Raw genomic sequence first — 13884 nt, 5'->3', positions numbered from 1 at the left:
CTGCCTGCAATCCAGATGGGAGACACAGCCTGGATTAGGCCTGGTGCATGCCGGGCAGAGGGGACCACCCCTGCTGCCCCCAGCTAAGAGCCACCCACGGGCCTTCTTTGACCTGGTGTGGAAGGAACCAATGTGTGCAGAGGGCAGGGCAGCAGTGCTCGCTTGTGGGAAGAGTCTGTAGGTCCATGTCCTGCTGCCTCTGAGAAAGACATGGGTTTTGTTGAAGGCACCCCAGTGCTGTATGGATCTGGAAATTTATCATGGCTGGGGTGACATGGGAAGACTCGATCAAAGCCTCAGACTCTGCTGACTGTGAAGTGACAACAGTGAGCAAATGTAGTATCTACATATGGATACTGGATAATGTGCTGGGTCCAGTCTTGTTCAGCACCTTCATCGGTGACCTTGACGAGGGGATAGTGGCCACCCTCATCAAGTTTGCTGATGATACAAAGTTGGGAGGCTTGGCTGACACACCTGAGGGCTGTGCTGTCATCCAGTGAGACCTGGACAGGCTGGAGAGCTGGGCAGGAAGAAACCGGATGAGGTTTAACAAAAGCAGGCATAGAGGTCAGACCTGCCCTGTGCGCGGCGCTGACAGATGCACTGGTGGCAACACGGATAATTTTTAGGGAATTTTATTGGGGAATGAGCTCTTGGAAAGGGTGGATAAGGGCAGGACAAGGGGAAATGGTTTTAGTTTGAAGGAGGGAAGATTTAGGATGGATATCGGGGAAGTTCTGTACTATGAGAGTGGAGAAGTGCTGGAACAGGCTGCCCAGAGAAGTTGTGGATGCCTCGCCCTGGAGGTGTGCAAGGCCAGGTGGATGGGGCTCTGGGCAGCCTGGTCTAATAAATATGGAGGTTGGTGGCCCTGCCTGTGGCAGGGGGGGCTGAAGACTGTTGATGTTTGAGGCCCCTTCCAATATGGGCCATTCTGCGTCTCTGTGGTCTGACGCAGTCCGAGCCCCTGAGGGCTGCTTGTGGCCCAGCTGCAGGCCCGGCCGTGTTCTGGCCAGCTGCTGGGGTGATGTCCTAGCGCCGCCTGCGGGGTGGCCTCTTGGCAGGAGGTGCAGAGTCCTCAGAGGTGTGAGTCCTCCTCCTCTTCGGGGCTCGCCGAGGCGCCCTGCGTGAGCGCTTCCTGCCCGTGCTGGCACTGGAGGGACCTGGCACTGCCTCCCCCGACTCCTCCTGGGCTGCTTCTTGGACTCTGTGAACTGGAGCCGGATTGGATGGAGGCTGGCTGGGACCCTCACGAAGGGCAGAGGTTGAGGGGCCAGGAAGCTCCTCTGCCACGTTGGCTTCCCTGGTGCTGCTGGAGGGCTGTAGTCTGTGGTCAACAGTTTCTGCTGACGGTGTAGCTGCTTCACGGACAGCTGCGGGTCTGCCCTCCTGCCCTGTGGGAGCATGGGAGGCCTCCAGGCCCAGCAGACGTCGCACCTCCCCACTGCACAACCGCACAGCTTGGACAACGAGCTGTCTCGCAAAGCTGGCGGCCTGACTTCGCAGGGAGCTGAGCAGCCACACCGTCAGTGCTCTTTCGTCCAGGCCAAATATGGATAGGCCAGAGAGGGCAACCTGGAACGCTGAAATGGCTGCCCTTTCGTCACCCCCAAAGAGCTGCCTCAGCTCCTGGTGCAGCCAAGGCATTAGGGGCTGGAGCACAGCTGGGTGCTGGCGGAAAATGGACACCCAGGTTGGCATCGCCTCTGGTTGGCTTTGGGGTGCTCTTCTGGCCCTTGGCCCATCCTGTCTGACCACAACCTCTTCAAAGCTGTCGTCAGCACGCACCGAATGCAGGATGGATGTCACCCTGCCATTGCAAAGTGGGCACTTGGGCCTAGTCTGGGCCCAGTGCCAGATGCAGCCAAAGCAGAACTGGTGCATGCATGGCATTACGTAGCTGGCATCGTCCATGATGTCCAGGCAAATGGTGCAGCGATGATCCAGCTCAGCAGCCATGCTGTCCAGCTGCGATGGTGGAAAGTGCAGGGGATGAGGGGCTGCTCCTCACGCCGCTGCTGCAGCAGCAGGGGTCACACTAGGAAAGGAAGAAAGGCCATGGTCACTCGCTGAGCCCGGCAGGGGAGGAACAAGTGCCCACGTCCCTTGCCAAGTGCCCAGGTCCCTCCCTCCCAGCTGCCCAGGGTGAGGTGTCCCCTTACCGGCTCCCTTTGCTGCTGTGGCCTTCTGGGTGCCCCGGCTGCCTGAACCAGGCAGGTCGGGGAAAAAGCTCCGGTGGCTCTGGGGACGAGCACTGAGAGCGGCTGTCAGCAGCTCCCAGAACACGAGACCAGCACCAAGGCAAGACTTGCCGCTCGCTCCAAACCTCACAGACACGCTCGGCTGGAGTGTAGGCACAAGCCAGACTGAGAGAGAGACTCTGTGTCCCGGCTACAAGCACTGAGGGCCAGGACGTCACAATCCACGTCAGTGACGTGCTGCGTGTGTCACTGCTCCTCACGTAGGCGGAATGGTGCCAGTGACATCACAATGGGCCATCATCATCTGCTGCACTCCAACCACAGCAATGGCGCTCAGGTTTTCCACAGTGTCTCCTTCTACTTTATTATCCAGTATCCCTATTGAAACTTGCTTGCTTTCTAGCCAGTGGATTGTTAGTGGAAATGTACTGAACGCTCATCTTAGAATATGAAAAGGCTTGCTTAGAAGGATGACAGTGAGTGATACACCGTTACGATCATGTTCATCACAGAAGTAAATAAATCTTCCTGGCACAAGAACCGTGCATTGTGTTGCTAACTCGTGACAGGGCCCATCTTGTTTGATATCTTTATTGATGACCTACACGAGGGGATTGAGTGTACCATCAGCGAGTTTGCAGATGACACCAAGTTGGGAGGTGGTGTTGGTATGCCCGAGGGCGGGATACCTTCAGAAGGATCTAGATAAGGTGGATTGCTGGGCTGAGGTGATTGGGATGAGCTTCAACACAGCTTGGTCCTGCACTTTGGCCACAATAACCCCACGCGGCGCTATAGGCTTGGGGCTGAGTGGCTGGAAGACTGTGAAGAGGAAAGGGACCTGGGGATGTTTGTTGATGCTCAGCTGAACATGAGTCAACAGTGTGTCCAGGTGGCCAAGAGGGCCAATGGCATCTTGGCCTGCATTAGAAATTGTGTGGCCAACAGGAGCAGGGGAGTAATCACCCCCTGGACTCAGCACTGGTGAGGCTGCACCTCATGTACTGTGTTCAGTTTTGGCCCCTCGCTGCTAGAAAGACATTGAGGAATGTATCCAGAGGACAACAAAACTGGTGAGGGGTCAGGGAGCTCAAGTCTTCTGAGGAGTGGCTGAGGGAGCTGGGATTGTTTATCTGGAAAGGAGGAGGCTCAGGAAAGACCTCACTGCACTCCACAACTTCCTGAAGGGAGGTTATGGTGAGGAGAGGTTTGGCTTCTTCTCTCAGACAACAAACAGAACCCGAGGAAATGTCCACAAGTTGCATCAGATGAGGTTTAGACTGGACATAAGAAGGAACTTTTTCTCTCAGAGAGTGGTCAGGCACTGGAATGGCTGCCCAGGGAGGTGGTGGAGTCTCTGTCCCTGGCAGTGTTCAAGAGGCGTCTGGATGAGGAGCTATGACATATGGCATAGTGGCTTGTGGTAGCTACAGTAATGGGAGCACCGTTGGACTAGATGATCGTGTTGGTCCTATCCAACCTTGTGATTCTATGATTCTATAAAAAAAAATTCCTGCCTCTAAACGCTTGGTTTTGATGTTGCAGTGGAATAGTGGTAGAAGTAACAAAACACAATTCAGGTTGAACTTTGACATCATTTGCCAACATTACAAGACAAATGTAAAGAAGGATTTGTGAAGAAAATATTTTTTTCTGGAAATACAGTACAGCAGAGAGGAAGATGTCTAAGAAGAAGACGTCACAACGGGCAATCATCATCTGCTACAGTGGCGCCCGGGTTCTCCACAGTGTCTGGGTCCATTCCATTCCCCGTATTACATCTGCTCACTGTTGGCATTTTGCAGCAGCTTGAGGCATTGACTGAGTCTTCCCACTTTGCCCCAGCTGTGACAAACATCTACAGATCCATGCAGCACTGGGGTGCCTTCAACAAAACCCATGTCTTCCTGTGAGCACTTTGGAGTTGATAATATGGCAGCCTTTTCAGCGTTCCAGCTTGTCATTTTTGGCCTGTCCTTCTATGGCCTGGACGAGGCAGCGCTGACTGTGTGGCTGCTCAGCTCCCCATATAGCCAGGCCGTCAGCTTTGTGCGACAGCTTGTTGTCTGAGCTGCGCAGCTGTGCAGCTGGGAGGTGCAACATCTGCCTGGCCCGGAGGCCACCCATGTCGCCACGGGCCAGGAGAGCTGCCCTGCAGCAGCCCCATGCTGAACTGGCCCTGGCTACACAAGGCTTTCCTGCAAGTCAAACGCTCCAGGCTCGCTGCCTCTGTAGTGTAAAATGAGCCCATCTGGATGGGCAGAATCAATCCTGCCTGCAATCCAGATGGGAGACACAGCCTGGATTAGGCCTGGTGCATGCCGGGCAGAGGGGACCACCCCTGCTGCCCCCAGCTAAGAGCCACCCACGGGCCTTCTTTGACCTGGTGTGGAAGGAACCAATGTGTGCAGAGGGCAGGGCAGCAGTGCTCGCTTGTGGGAAGAGTCTGTAGGTCCATGTCCTGCTGCCTCTGAGAAAGACATGGGTTTTGTTGAAGGCACCCCAGTGCTGTATGGATCTGGAAATTTATCATGGCTGGGGTGACATGGGAAGACTCGATCAAAGCCTCAGACTCTGCTGACTGTGAAGTGACAACAGTGAGCAAATGTAGTATCTACATATGGATACTGGATAATGTGCTGGGTCCAGTCTTGTTCAGCACCTTCATCGGTGACCTTGACGAGGGGATAGTGGCCACCCTCATCAAGTTTGCTGATGATACGAAGTTGGGAGGCTTGGCTGACACACCTGAGGGCTGTGCTGTCATCCAGTGAGACCTGGACAGGCTGGAGAGCTGGGCAGGAAGAAACCGGATGAGGTTTAACAAAAGCAGGCATAGAGGTCAGACCTGCCCTGTGCGCGGCGCTGACAGATGCACTGGTGGCAACACGGATAATTTTTAGGGAATTTTATTGGGGAATGAGCTCTTGGAAAGGGTGGATAAGGGCAGGACAAGGGGAAATGGTTTTAGTTTGAAGGAGGGAAGATTTAGGATGGATATCGGGGAAGTTCTGTACTATGAGAGTGGAGAAGTGCTGGAACAGGCTGCCCAGAGAAGTTGTGGATGCCTCGCCCTGGAGGTGTGCAAGGCCAGGTGGATGGGGCTCTGGGCAGCCTGGTCTAATAAATATGGAGGTTGGTGGCCCTGCCTGTGGCAGGGGGGGCTGAAGACTGTTGATGTTTGAGGCCCCTTCCAATATGGGCCATTCTGCGTCTCTGTGGTCTGACGCAGTCCGAGCCCCTGAGGGCTGCTTGTGGCCCAGCTGCAGGCCCGGCCGTGTTCTGGCCAGCTGCTGGGGTGATGTCCTAGCGCCGCCTGCGGGGTGGCCTCTTGGCAGGAGGTGCAGAGTCCTCAGAGGTGTGAGTCCTCCTCCTCTTCGGGGCTCGCCGAGGCGCCCTGCGTGAGCGCTTCCTGCCCGTGCTGGCACTGGAGGGACCTGGCACTGCCTCCCCCGACTCCTCCTGGGCTGCTTCTTGGACTCTGTGAACTGGAGCCGGATTGGATGGAGGCTGGCTGGGACCCTCACGAAGGGCAGAGGTTGAGGGGCCAGGAAGCTCCTCTGCCACGTTGGCTTCCCTGGTGCTGCTGGAGGGCTGTAGTCTGTGGTCAACAGTTTCTGCTGACGGTGTAGCTGCTTCACGGACAGCTGCGGGTCTGCCCTCCTGCCCTGTGGGAGCATGGGAGGCCTCCAGGCCCAGCAGACGTCGCACCTCCCCACTGCACAACCGCACAGCTTGGACAACGAGCTGTCTCGCAAAGCTGGCGGCCTGACTTCGCAGGGAGCTGAGCAGCCACACCGTCAGTGCTCTTTCGTCCAGGCCAAATATGGATAGGCCAGAGAGGGCAACCTGGAACGCTGAAATGGCTGCCCTTTCGTCACCCCCAAAGAGCTGCCTCAGCTCCTGGTGCAGCCAAGGCATTAGGGGCTGGAGCACAGCTGGGTGCTGGCGGAAAATGGACACCCAGGTTGGCATCGCCTCTGGTTGGCTTTGGGGTGCTCTTCTGGCCCTTGGCCCATCCTGTCTGACCACAACCTCTTCAAAGCTGTCGTCAGCACGCACCGAATGCAGGATGGATGTCACCCTGCCATTGCAAAGTGGGCACTTGGGCCTAGTCTGGGCCCAGTGCCAGATGCAGCCAAAGCAGAACTGGTGCATGCATGGCATTACGTAGCTGGCATCGTCCATGATGTCCAGGCAAATGGTGCAGCGATGATCCAGCTCAGCAGCCATGCTGTCCAGCTGCGATGGTGGAAAGTGCAGGGGATGAGGGGCTGCTCCTCACGCCGCTGCTGCAGCAGCAGGGGTCACACTAGGAAAGGAAGAAAGGCCATGGTCACTCGCTGAGCCCGGCAGGGGAGGAACAAGTGCCCACGTCCCTTGCCAAGTGCCCAGGTCCCTCCCTCCCAGCTGCCCAGGGTGAGGTGTCCCCTTACCGGCTCCCTTTGCTGCTGTGGCCTTCTGGGTGCCCCGGCTGCCTGAACCAGGCAGGTCGGGGAAAAAGCTCCGGTGGCTCTGGGGACGAGCACTGAGAGCGGCTGTCAGCAGCTCCCAGAACACGAGACCAGCACCAAGGCAAGACTTGCCGCTCGCTCCAAACCTCACAGACACGCTCAGCTGGAGTGTAGGCACAAGCCAGACTGAGAGAGAGACTCTGTGTCCCGGCTACAAGCACTGAGGGCCAGGACGTCACAATCCACGTCAGTGACGTGCTGCGTGTGTCACTGCTCCTCACGTAGGCGGAATGGTGCCAGTGACATCACAATGGGCCATCATCATCTGCTGCACTCCAACCACAGCAATGGCGCTCAGGTTTTCCACAGTGTCTCCTTCTACTTTATTATCCAGTATCCCTATTGAAACTTGCTTGCTTTCTAGCCAGTGGATTGTTAGTGGAAATGTACTGAACGCTCATCTTAGAATATGAAAAGGCTTGCTTAGAAGGATGACAGTGAGTGATACACCGTTACGATCATGTTCATCACAGAAGTAAATAAATCTTCCTGGCACAAGAACCGTGCATTGTGTTGCTAACTCGTGACAGGGCCCATCTTGTTTGATATCTTTATTGATGACCTACACGAGGGGATTGAGTGTACCATCAGCGAGTTTGCAGATGACACCAAGTTGGGAGGTGGTGTTGGTATGCCCGAGGGCGGGATACCTTCAGAAGGATCTAGATAAGGTGGATTGCTGGGCTGAGGTGATTGGGATGAGCTTCAACACAGCTTGGTCCTGCACTTTGGCCACAATAACCCCACGCGGCGCTATAGGCTTGGGGCTGAGTGGCTGGAAGACTGTGAAGAGGAAAGGGACCTGGGGATGTTTGTTGATGCTCAGCTGAACATGAGTCAACAGTGTGTCCAGGTGGCCAAGAGGGCCAATGGCATCTTGGCCTGCATTAGAAATTGTGTGGCCAACAGGAGCAGGGGAGTAATCACCCCCTGGACTCAGCACTGGTGAGGCTGCACCTCATGTACTGTGTTCAGTTTTGGCCCCTCGCTGCTAGAAAGACATTGAGGAATGTATCCAGAGGACAACAAAACTGGTGAGGGGTCAGGGAGCTCAAGTCTTCTGAGGAGTGGCTGAGGGAGCTGGGATTGTTTATCTGGAAAGGAGGAGGCTCAGGAAAGACCTCACTGCACTCCACAACTTCCTGAAGGGAGGTTATGGTGAGGAGAGGTTTGGCTTCTTCTCTCAGACAACAAACAGAACCCGAGGAAATGGCCACAAGTTGCATCAGATGAGGTTTAGACTGGACATAAGAAGGAACTTTTTCTCTCAGAGAGTGGTCAGGCACTGGAATGGCTGCCCAGGGAGGTGGTGGAGTCTCTGTCCCTGGCAGTGTTCAAGAGGCGTCTGGATGAGGAGCTATGACATATGGCATAGTGGCTTGTGGTAGCTACAGTAATGGGAGCACCGTTGGACTAGATGATCGTGTTGGTCCTATCCAACCTTGTGATTCTATGATTCTATAAAAAAAAATTCCTGCCTCTAAACGCTTGGTTTTGATGTTGCAGTGGAATAGTGGTAGAAGTAACAAAACACAATTCAGGTTGAACTTTGACATCATTTGCCAACATTACAAGACAAATGTAAAGAAGGATTTGTGAAGAAAATATTTTTTTCTGGAAATACAGTACAGCAGAGAGGAAGATGTCTAAGAAGAAGACGTCACAACGGGCAATCATCATCTGCTACAGTGGCGCCCGGGTTCTCCACAGTGTCTCGGTCCATTCCATTCCCCGTATTACATCTGCTCACTGTTGGCATTTTGCAGCAGCTTGAGGCATTGACTGAGTCTTCCCACTTTGCCCCAGCTGTGACAAACATCTACAGATCCATGCAGCACTGGGGTGCCTTCAACAAAACCCATGTCTTCCTGTGAGCACTTTGGAGTTGATAATATGGCAGCCTTTTCAGCGTTCCAGCTTGTCATTTTTGGCCTGTCCTTCTATGGCCTGGACGAGGCAGCGCTGACTGTGTGGCTGCTCAGCTCCCCATATAGCCAGGCCGTCAGCTTTGTGCGACAGCTTGTTGTCTGAGCTGCGCAGCTGTGCAGCTGGGAGGTGCAACATCTGCCTGGCCCGGAGGCCACCCATGTCGCCACGGGCCAGGAGAGCTACCCTGCAGCAGCCCCATGCTGAACTGGCCCTGGCTACACAAGGCTTTCCTGCAAGTCAAACGCTCCAGGCTCGCTGCCTCTGTAGTGTAAAATGAGCCCATCTGGATGGGCAGAATCAATCCTGCCTGCAATCCAGATGGGAGACACAGCCTGGATTAGGCCTGGTGCATGCCGGGCAGAGGGGACCACCCCTGCTGCCCCCAGCTAAGAGCCACCCACGGGCCTTCTTTGACCTGGTGTGGAAGGAACCAATGTGTGCAGAGGGCAGGGCAGCAGTGCTCGCTTGTGGGAAGAGTCTGTAGGTCCATGTCCTGCTGCCTCTGAGAAAGACATGGGTTTTGTTGAAGGCACCCCAGTGCTGTATGGATCTGGAAATTTATCATGGCTGGGGTGACATGGGAAGACTCGATCAAAGCCTCAGACTCTGCTGACTGTGAAGTGACAACAGTGAGCAAATGTAGTATCTACATATGGATACTGGATAATGTGCTGGGTCCAGTCTTGTTCAGCACCTTCATCGGTGACCTTGACGAGGGGATAGTGGCCACCCTCATCAAGTTTGCTGATGATACAAAGTTGGGAGGCTTGGCTGACACACCTGAGGGCTGTGCTGTCATCCAGTGAGACCTGGACAGGCTGGAGAGCTGGGCAGGAAGAAACCGGATGAGGTTTAACAAAAGCAGGCATAGAGGTCAGACCTGCCCTGTGCGCGGCGCTGACAGATGCACTGGTGGCAACACGGATAATTTTTAGGGAATTTTATTGGGGAATGAGCTCTTGGAAAGGGTGGATAAGGGCAGGACAAGGGGAAATGGTTTTAGTTTGAAGGAGGGAAGATTTAGGATGGATATCGGGGAAGTTCTGTACTATGAGAGTGGAGAAGTGCTGGAACAGGCTGCCCAGAGAAGTTGTGGATGCCTCGCCCTGGAGGTGTGCAAGGCCAGGTGGATGGGGCTCTGGGCAGCCTGGTCTAATAAATATGGAGGTTGGTGGCCCTGCCTGTGGCAGGGGGGGCTGAAGACTGTTGATGTTTGAGGCCCCTTCCAATATGGGCCATTCTGCGTCTCTGTGGTCTGACGCAGTCCGAGCCCCTGAGGGCTGCTTGTGGCCCAGCTGCAGGCCCGGCCGTGTTCTGGCCAGCTGCTGGGGTGATGTCCTAGCGCCGCCTGCGGGGTGGCCTCTTGGCAGGAGGTGCAGAGTCCTCAGAGGTGTGAGTCCTCCTCCTCTTCGGGGCTCGCCGAGGCGCCCTGTGTGAGCGCTTCCTGCCCGTGCTGGCACTGGAGGGACCTGGCACTGCCTCCCCCGACTCCTCCTGGGCTGCTTCTTGGACTCTGTGAACTGGAGCCGGATTGGATGGAGGCTGGCTGGGACCCTCACGAAGGGCAGAGGTTGAGGGGCCAGGAAGCTCCTCTGCCACGTTGGCTTCCCTGGTGCTGCTGGAGGGCTGTAGTCTGTGGTCAACAGTTTCTGCTGACGGTGTAGCTGCTTCACGGACAGCTGCGGGTCTGCCCTCCTGCCCTGTGGGAGCATGGGAGGCCTCCAGGCCCAGCAGACGTCGCACCTCCCCACTGCACAACCGCACAGCTTGGACAACGAGCTGTCTCGCAAAGCTGGCGGCCTGACTTTGCAGGGAGCTGAGCAGCCACACCGTCAGTGCTCTTTCGTCCAGGCCAAATATGGATAGGCCAGAGAGGGCAACCTGGAACGCTGAAATGGCTGCCCTTTCGTCACCCCCAAAGAGCTGCCTCAGCTCCTGGTGCAGCCAAGGCATTAGGGGCTGGAGCACAGCTGGGTGCTGGCGGAAAATGGACACCCAGGTTGGCATCGCCTCTGGTTGGCTTTGGGGTGCTCTTCTGGCCCTTGGCCCATCCTGTCTGACCACAACCTCTTCAAAGCTGTCGTCAGCACGCACCGAATGCAGGATGGATGTCACCCTGCCATTGCAAAGTGGGCACTTGGGCCTAGTCTGGGCCCAGTGCCAGATGCAGCCAAAGCAGAACTGGTGCATGCATGGCATTACGTAGCTGGCATCGTCCATGATGTCCAGGCAAATGGTGCAGCGATGATCCAGCTCAGCAGCCATGCTGTCCAGCTGCGATGGTGGAAAGTGCAGGGGATGAGGGGCTGCTCCTCACGCCGCTGCTGCAGCAGCAGGGGTCACACTAGGAAAGGAAGAAAGGCCATGGTCACTCGCTGAGCCCGGCAGGGGAGGAACAAGTGCCCACGTCCCTTGCCAAGTGCCCAGGTCCCTCCCTCCCAGCTGCCCAGGGTGAGGTGTCCCCTTACCGGCTCCCTTTGCTGCTGTGGCCTTCTGGGTGCCCCGGCTGCCTGAACCAGGCAGGTCGGGGAAAAAGCTCCGGTGGCTCTGGGGACGAGCACTGAGAGCGGCTGTCAGCAGCTCCCAGAACACGAGACCAGCACCAAGGCAAGACTTGCCGCTCGCTCCAAACCTCACAGACACGCTCGGCTGGAGTGTAGGCACAAGCCAGACTGAGAGAGAGACTCTGTGTCCCGGCTACAAGCACTGAGGGCCAGGACGTCACAATCCACGTCAGTGACGTGCTGCGTGTGTCACTGCTCCTCACGTAGGCGGAATGGTGCCAGTGACATCACAATGGGCCATCATCATCTGCTGCACTCCAACCACAGCAATGGCGCTCATGTTTTCCACAGTGTCTCCTTCCACTTTATTATCCAATATCCACATTGAAACTTGCTTGCTTCCTAGCCAGTGGATTGTTAGTGGAAATGTACTGAATGCGCATCAGAGTGGTCAGGTACTAAATTGTCTGTCCATGGAGGTGGTGGAGTCACTGTCCCTGGCAGTGTTCTAGAAGCATCTGGATGAGGAGCTATGACATATGGCATAGTGGCTATATACCTATATATATATATATTAGTCCTTTCTCCTAGGAGTCCACTGTACTGTGCGTTTACAGCTTTTAAATAAAAAATTAGGAAACCAGAATGAAGAAACTCTGCTGTACAGAGGGAGTCTTTGTCACACACGTGGAAGGTCAACACAGCGGGGAAATAAAGGGCTATACACTGTAGAATCTGTGTAGATGTGTAGATGACAGAGACAAGAAACCTGCATCCTGTGAATGAACTGAGCACGAAAAGGCAAAGGAGGCAGTTTTGTCAAAGAGCTGCATACCCTGCAGAAAACGGACTGCTCCTGCCAGCACAGAAGCAGGCAGACCTTACTAGCTTGATGGCCCTATCCATGCTCTGTCACAGAGAGTACTTTAACCATAAATCAAACTTCAGGAATCCTAACAAGGATCATCCACATTTCAAATTGACCCTAGGTGATATACCAATGCAAGTACTGTAATACAGCAAATGACCTGCAGATTCTTCATATAACAAGAGAAGCTACATAATTTTGCACACTCTCAAAACAGCACCTACCCATTCTCTTCATCTGTATGACAAACTGTAGTACTAAAATCCTTATTCATATTAATTCAGTACTAGAGTATTACTGATGTAAAACTACTGATTTAGTATTAGGAAATTGATTAATAAGTTACAGATAAATGCCATTCTGGTGGAAATACAGACATCTGTAAATACAGCCTGTTACAAGCAGATGCGTTAATAATGCTGTCTGGATTTCCCATTTCCTTTTCCTCCTTTTATGCTTTTCTGCTATCACTGACTGTGTTGTTTTGCAGTTGGTTGGCTGTGCAGGCCTCCCAAGGAAGTTGCAGTGGCCTGAATTCGAAGATTCCCATTAGTTGCCATTTGTTGGACAACTGGGCTTTTCAGGTTGCTGGGAAGAGTGATGCACTTGTAGGACCTTGGGTGCCTGAGTAGTGTTGGACTCAATCCCCTGCTGTGTTAGGCAATGCTAAGTACACAGGGGCCGCTGCCAGCATAGCTGGTTGTCGGTGCCACATACCCTGTGCACACCCCAGAATGCCCCCTGGAACAGGCCGAGGCATTTATGAATGGGCTACAAAGTCACAAACCAGCACCCTGCATGCAAGTAGAACACTCATTTCAGGTGATCCTAGGAGTGGATCACATTCCATTGTACAGAGCAGGGCAGAAATAACACCTGCACCCCACACACACCTGTCCTAAAGGTGTGTGAATGCTCAAGATCTTTTGTGCTTCACAGAAAAGCTTTGCTATCCCTGGGCTGGGAGGGCAGGAACCACCACTGCCCATGACATAAATTGTTTCTCACATTAATATATTTTACTTTTCCTGCCACGTGCTGAGATGCAACCCTGCCCAACTGGGCGTAGGGTATCTCCTTCGAGTTCATAAGGTGGTCAAAATGGGAAGCTCAAACCCTGCTTTAAGAGAGGCACACCATTTCCGAGAAGCACACAAGCTATAAGCGGCATCAAAACCACCAGAGGAAGGCTGGAGAACAGCCCTCGTCAGGGACAGCTGCGGCGTGGCAGCAGTGCCCTGCATTGCAGTGGCACCTCGTGGCCCCGCTGGAAATTGCAGCTGCTGCCCGGTGCTCGGTCGAGCCCCTGCTGCCCACCCTCTGCAGAAACAGGACCTGCGGAGTCACCGGAGGGAGTTTTGCTGGGATTTATTATTATTATTTTATTTTATTTTTTGCTTTTCTGTGCGGGGTTAAATATTGATGTCGGTTGTGAGGCTGTGGTTGGCTGAGGCATCATGGATGCGAATTCAAGCTAATTGACACAGGATGTATTGACTGTGAAATGCATCCGCAGAGCTGAGTCAGTCCTGTCATCTCTCAAGGTTATGTTGTCCCATCTCTTAACAAGCATGTGGGCAGACTTCAGTAGCCCTGCTGCTGTCTGGGGCAAGGGAATGTTGATGCAGCACACTGCATTTCGACTACACACTGCCTCCCCCATATCTGTAGGGGAAGAATGGATAGAACCCATATCCCATATTCAGGAATTTCTGCTTTCCTCTCCTTCAAAAGCCTGGAACTTTCTTCCAGTTCCCATGTTCTTCCTTCAGTAGACCCAACACTTATATTCCTATGGGATGTACATTCCTACAAAATCCATGTTGTGCTGTGACAGTCCTTCTATGCAGAGATAGAAGAGATAC

At 54.2% G+C, this 13884-nt stretch overlaps 3 protein-coding genes across 3 annotated transcripts; all 3 read right to left on the bottom strand.

Annotated features, from left to right (window-relative positions):
* Nucleotides 1–856: 856 nt before the first annotated feature.
* On the bottom strand, nt 857–2105 carry LOC146753877 (uncharacterized). The gene has a single exon (XM_085527981.1). It carries the CDS (start codon nt 1960–1962, stop codon nt 1036–1038), a length of 927 nt encoding a protein of 308 aa, XP_085384107.1. The 5' UTR covers nt 1963–2105; the 3' UTR covers nt 857–1035.
* Nucleotides 2106–5331: 3226 nt separating this feature from the next.
* On the bottom strand, nt 5332–6580 carry LOC146753876 (uncharacterized). The gene has a single exon (XM_085528089.1). It carries the CDS (start codon nt 6435–6437, stop codon nt 5511–5513), a length of 927 nt encoding a protein of 308 aa, XP_085384215.1. The 5' UTR covers nt 6438–6580; the 3' UTR covers nt 5332–5510.
* A 3226-nt stretch (nt 6581–9806) lies between these two features.
* LOC146753875 (uncharacterized) lies at nt 9807–11055 on the bottom strand. The gene has a single exon (XM_085528023.1). The coding sequence runs from the start codon at nt 10910–10912 to the stop codon at nt 9986–9988; it is 927 nt and encodes a 308-aa protein (XP_085384149.1). The 5' UTR covers nt 10913–11055; the 3' UTR covers nt 9807–9985.
* Between the last annotated feature and the right edge of the window lie 2829 nt (nt 11056–13884).

This window comes from Coturnix japonica, chromosome Z, assembly GCF_054131305.1.
Source record: "Coturnix japonica strain WE chromosome Z, WE-NBRP24, whole genome shotgun sequence".
NCBI lineage: Eukaryota > Metazoa > Chordata > Aves > Galliformes > Phasianidae > Coturnix > Coturnix japonica.
Note: the sequence above shows the minus strand (reverse complement) of the source record. Positions and strands in the feature narration are given on the sequence as shown.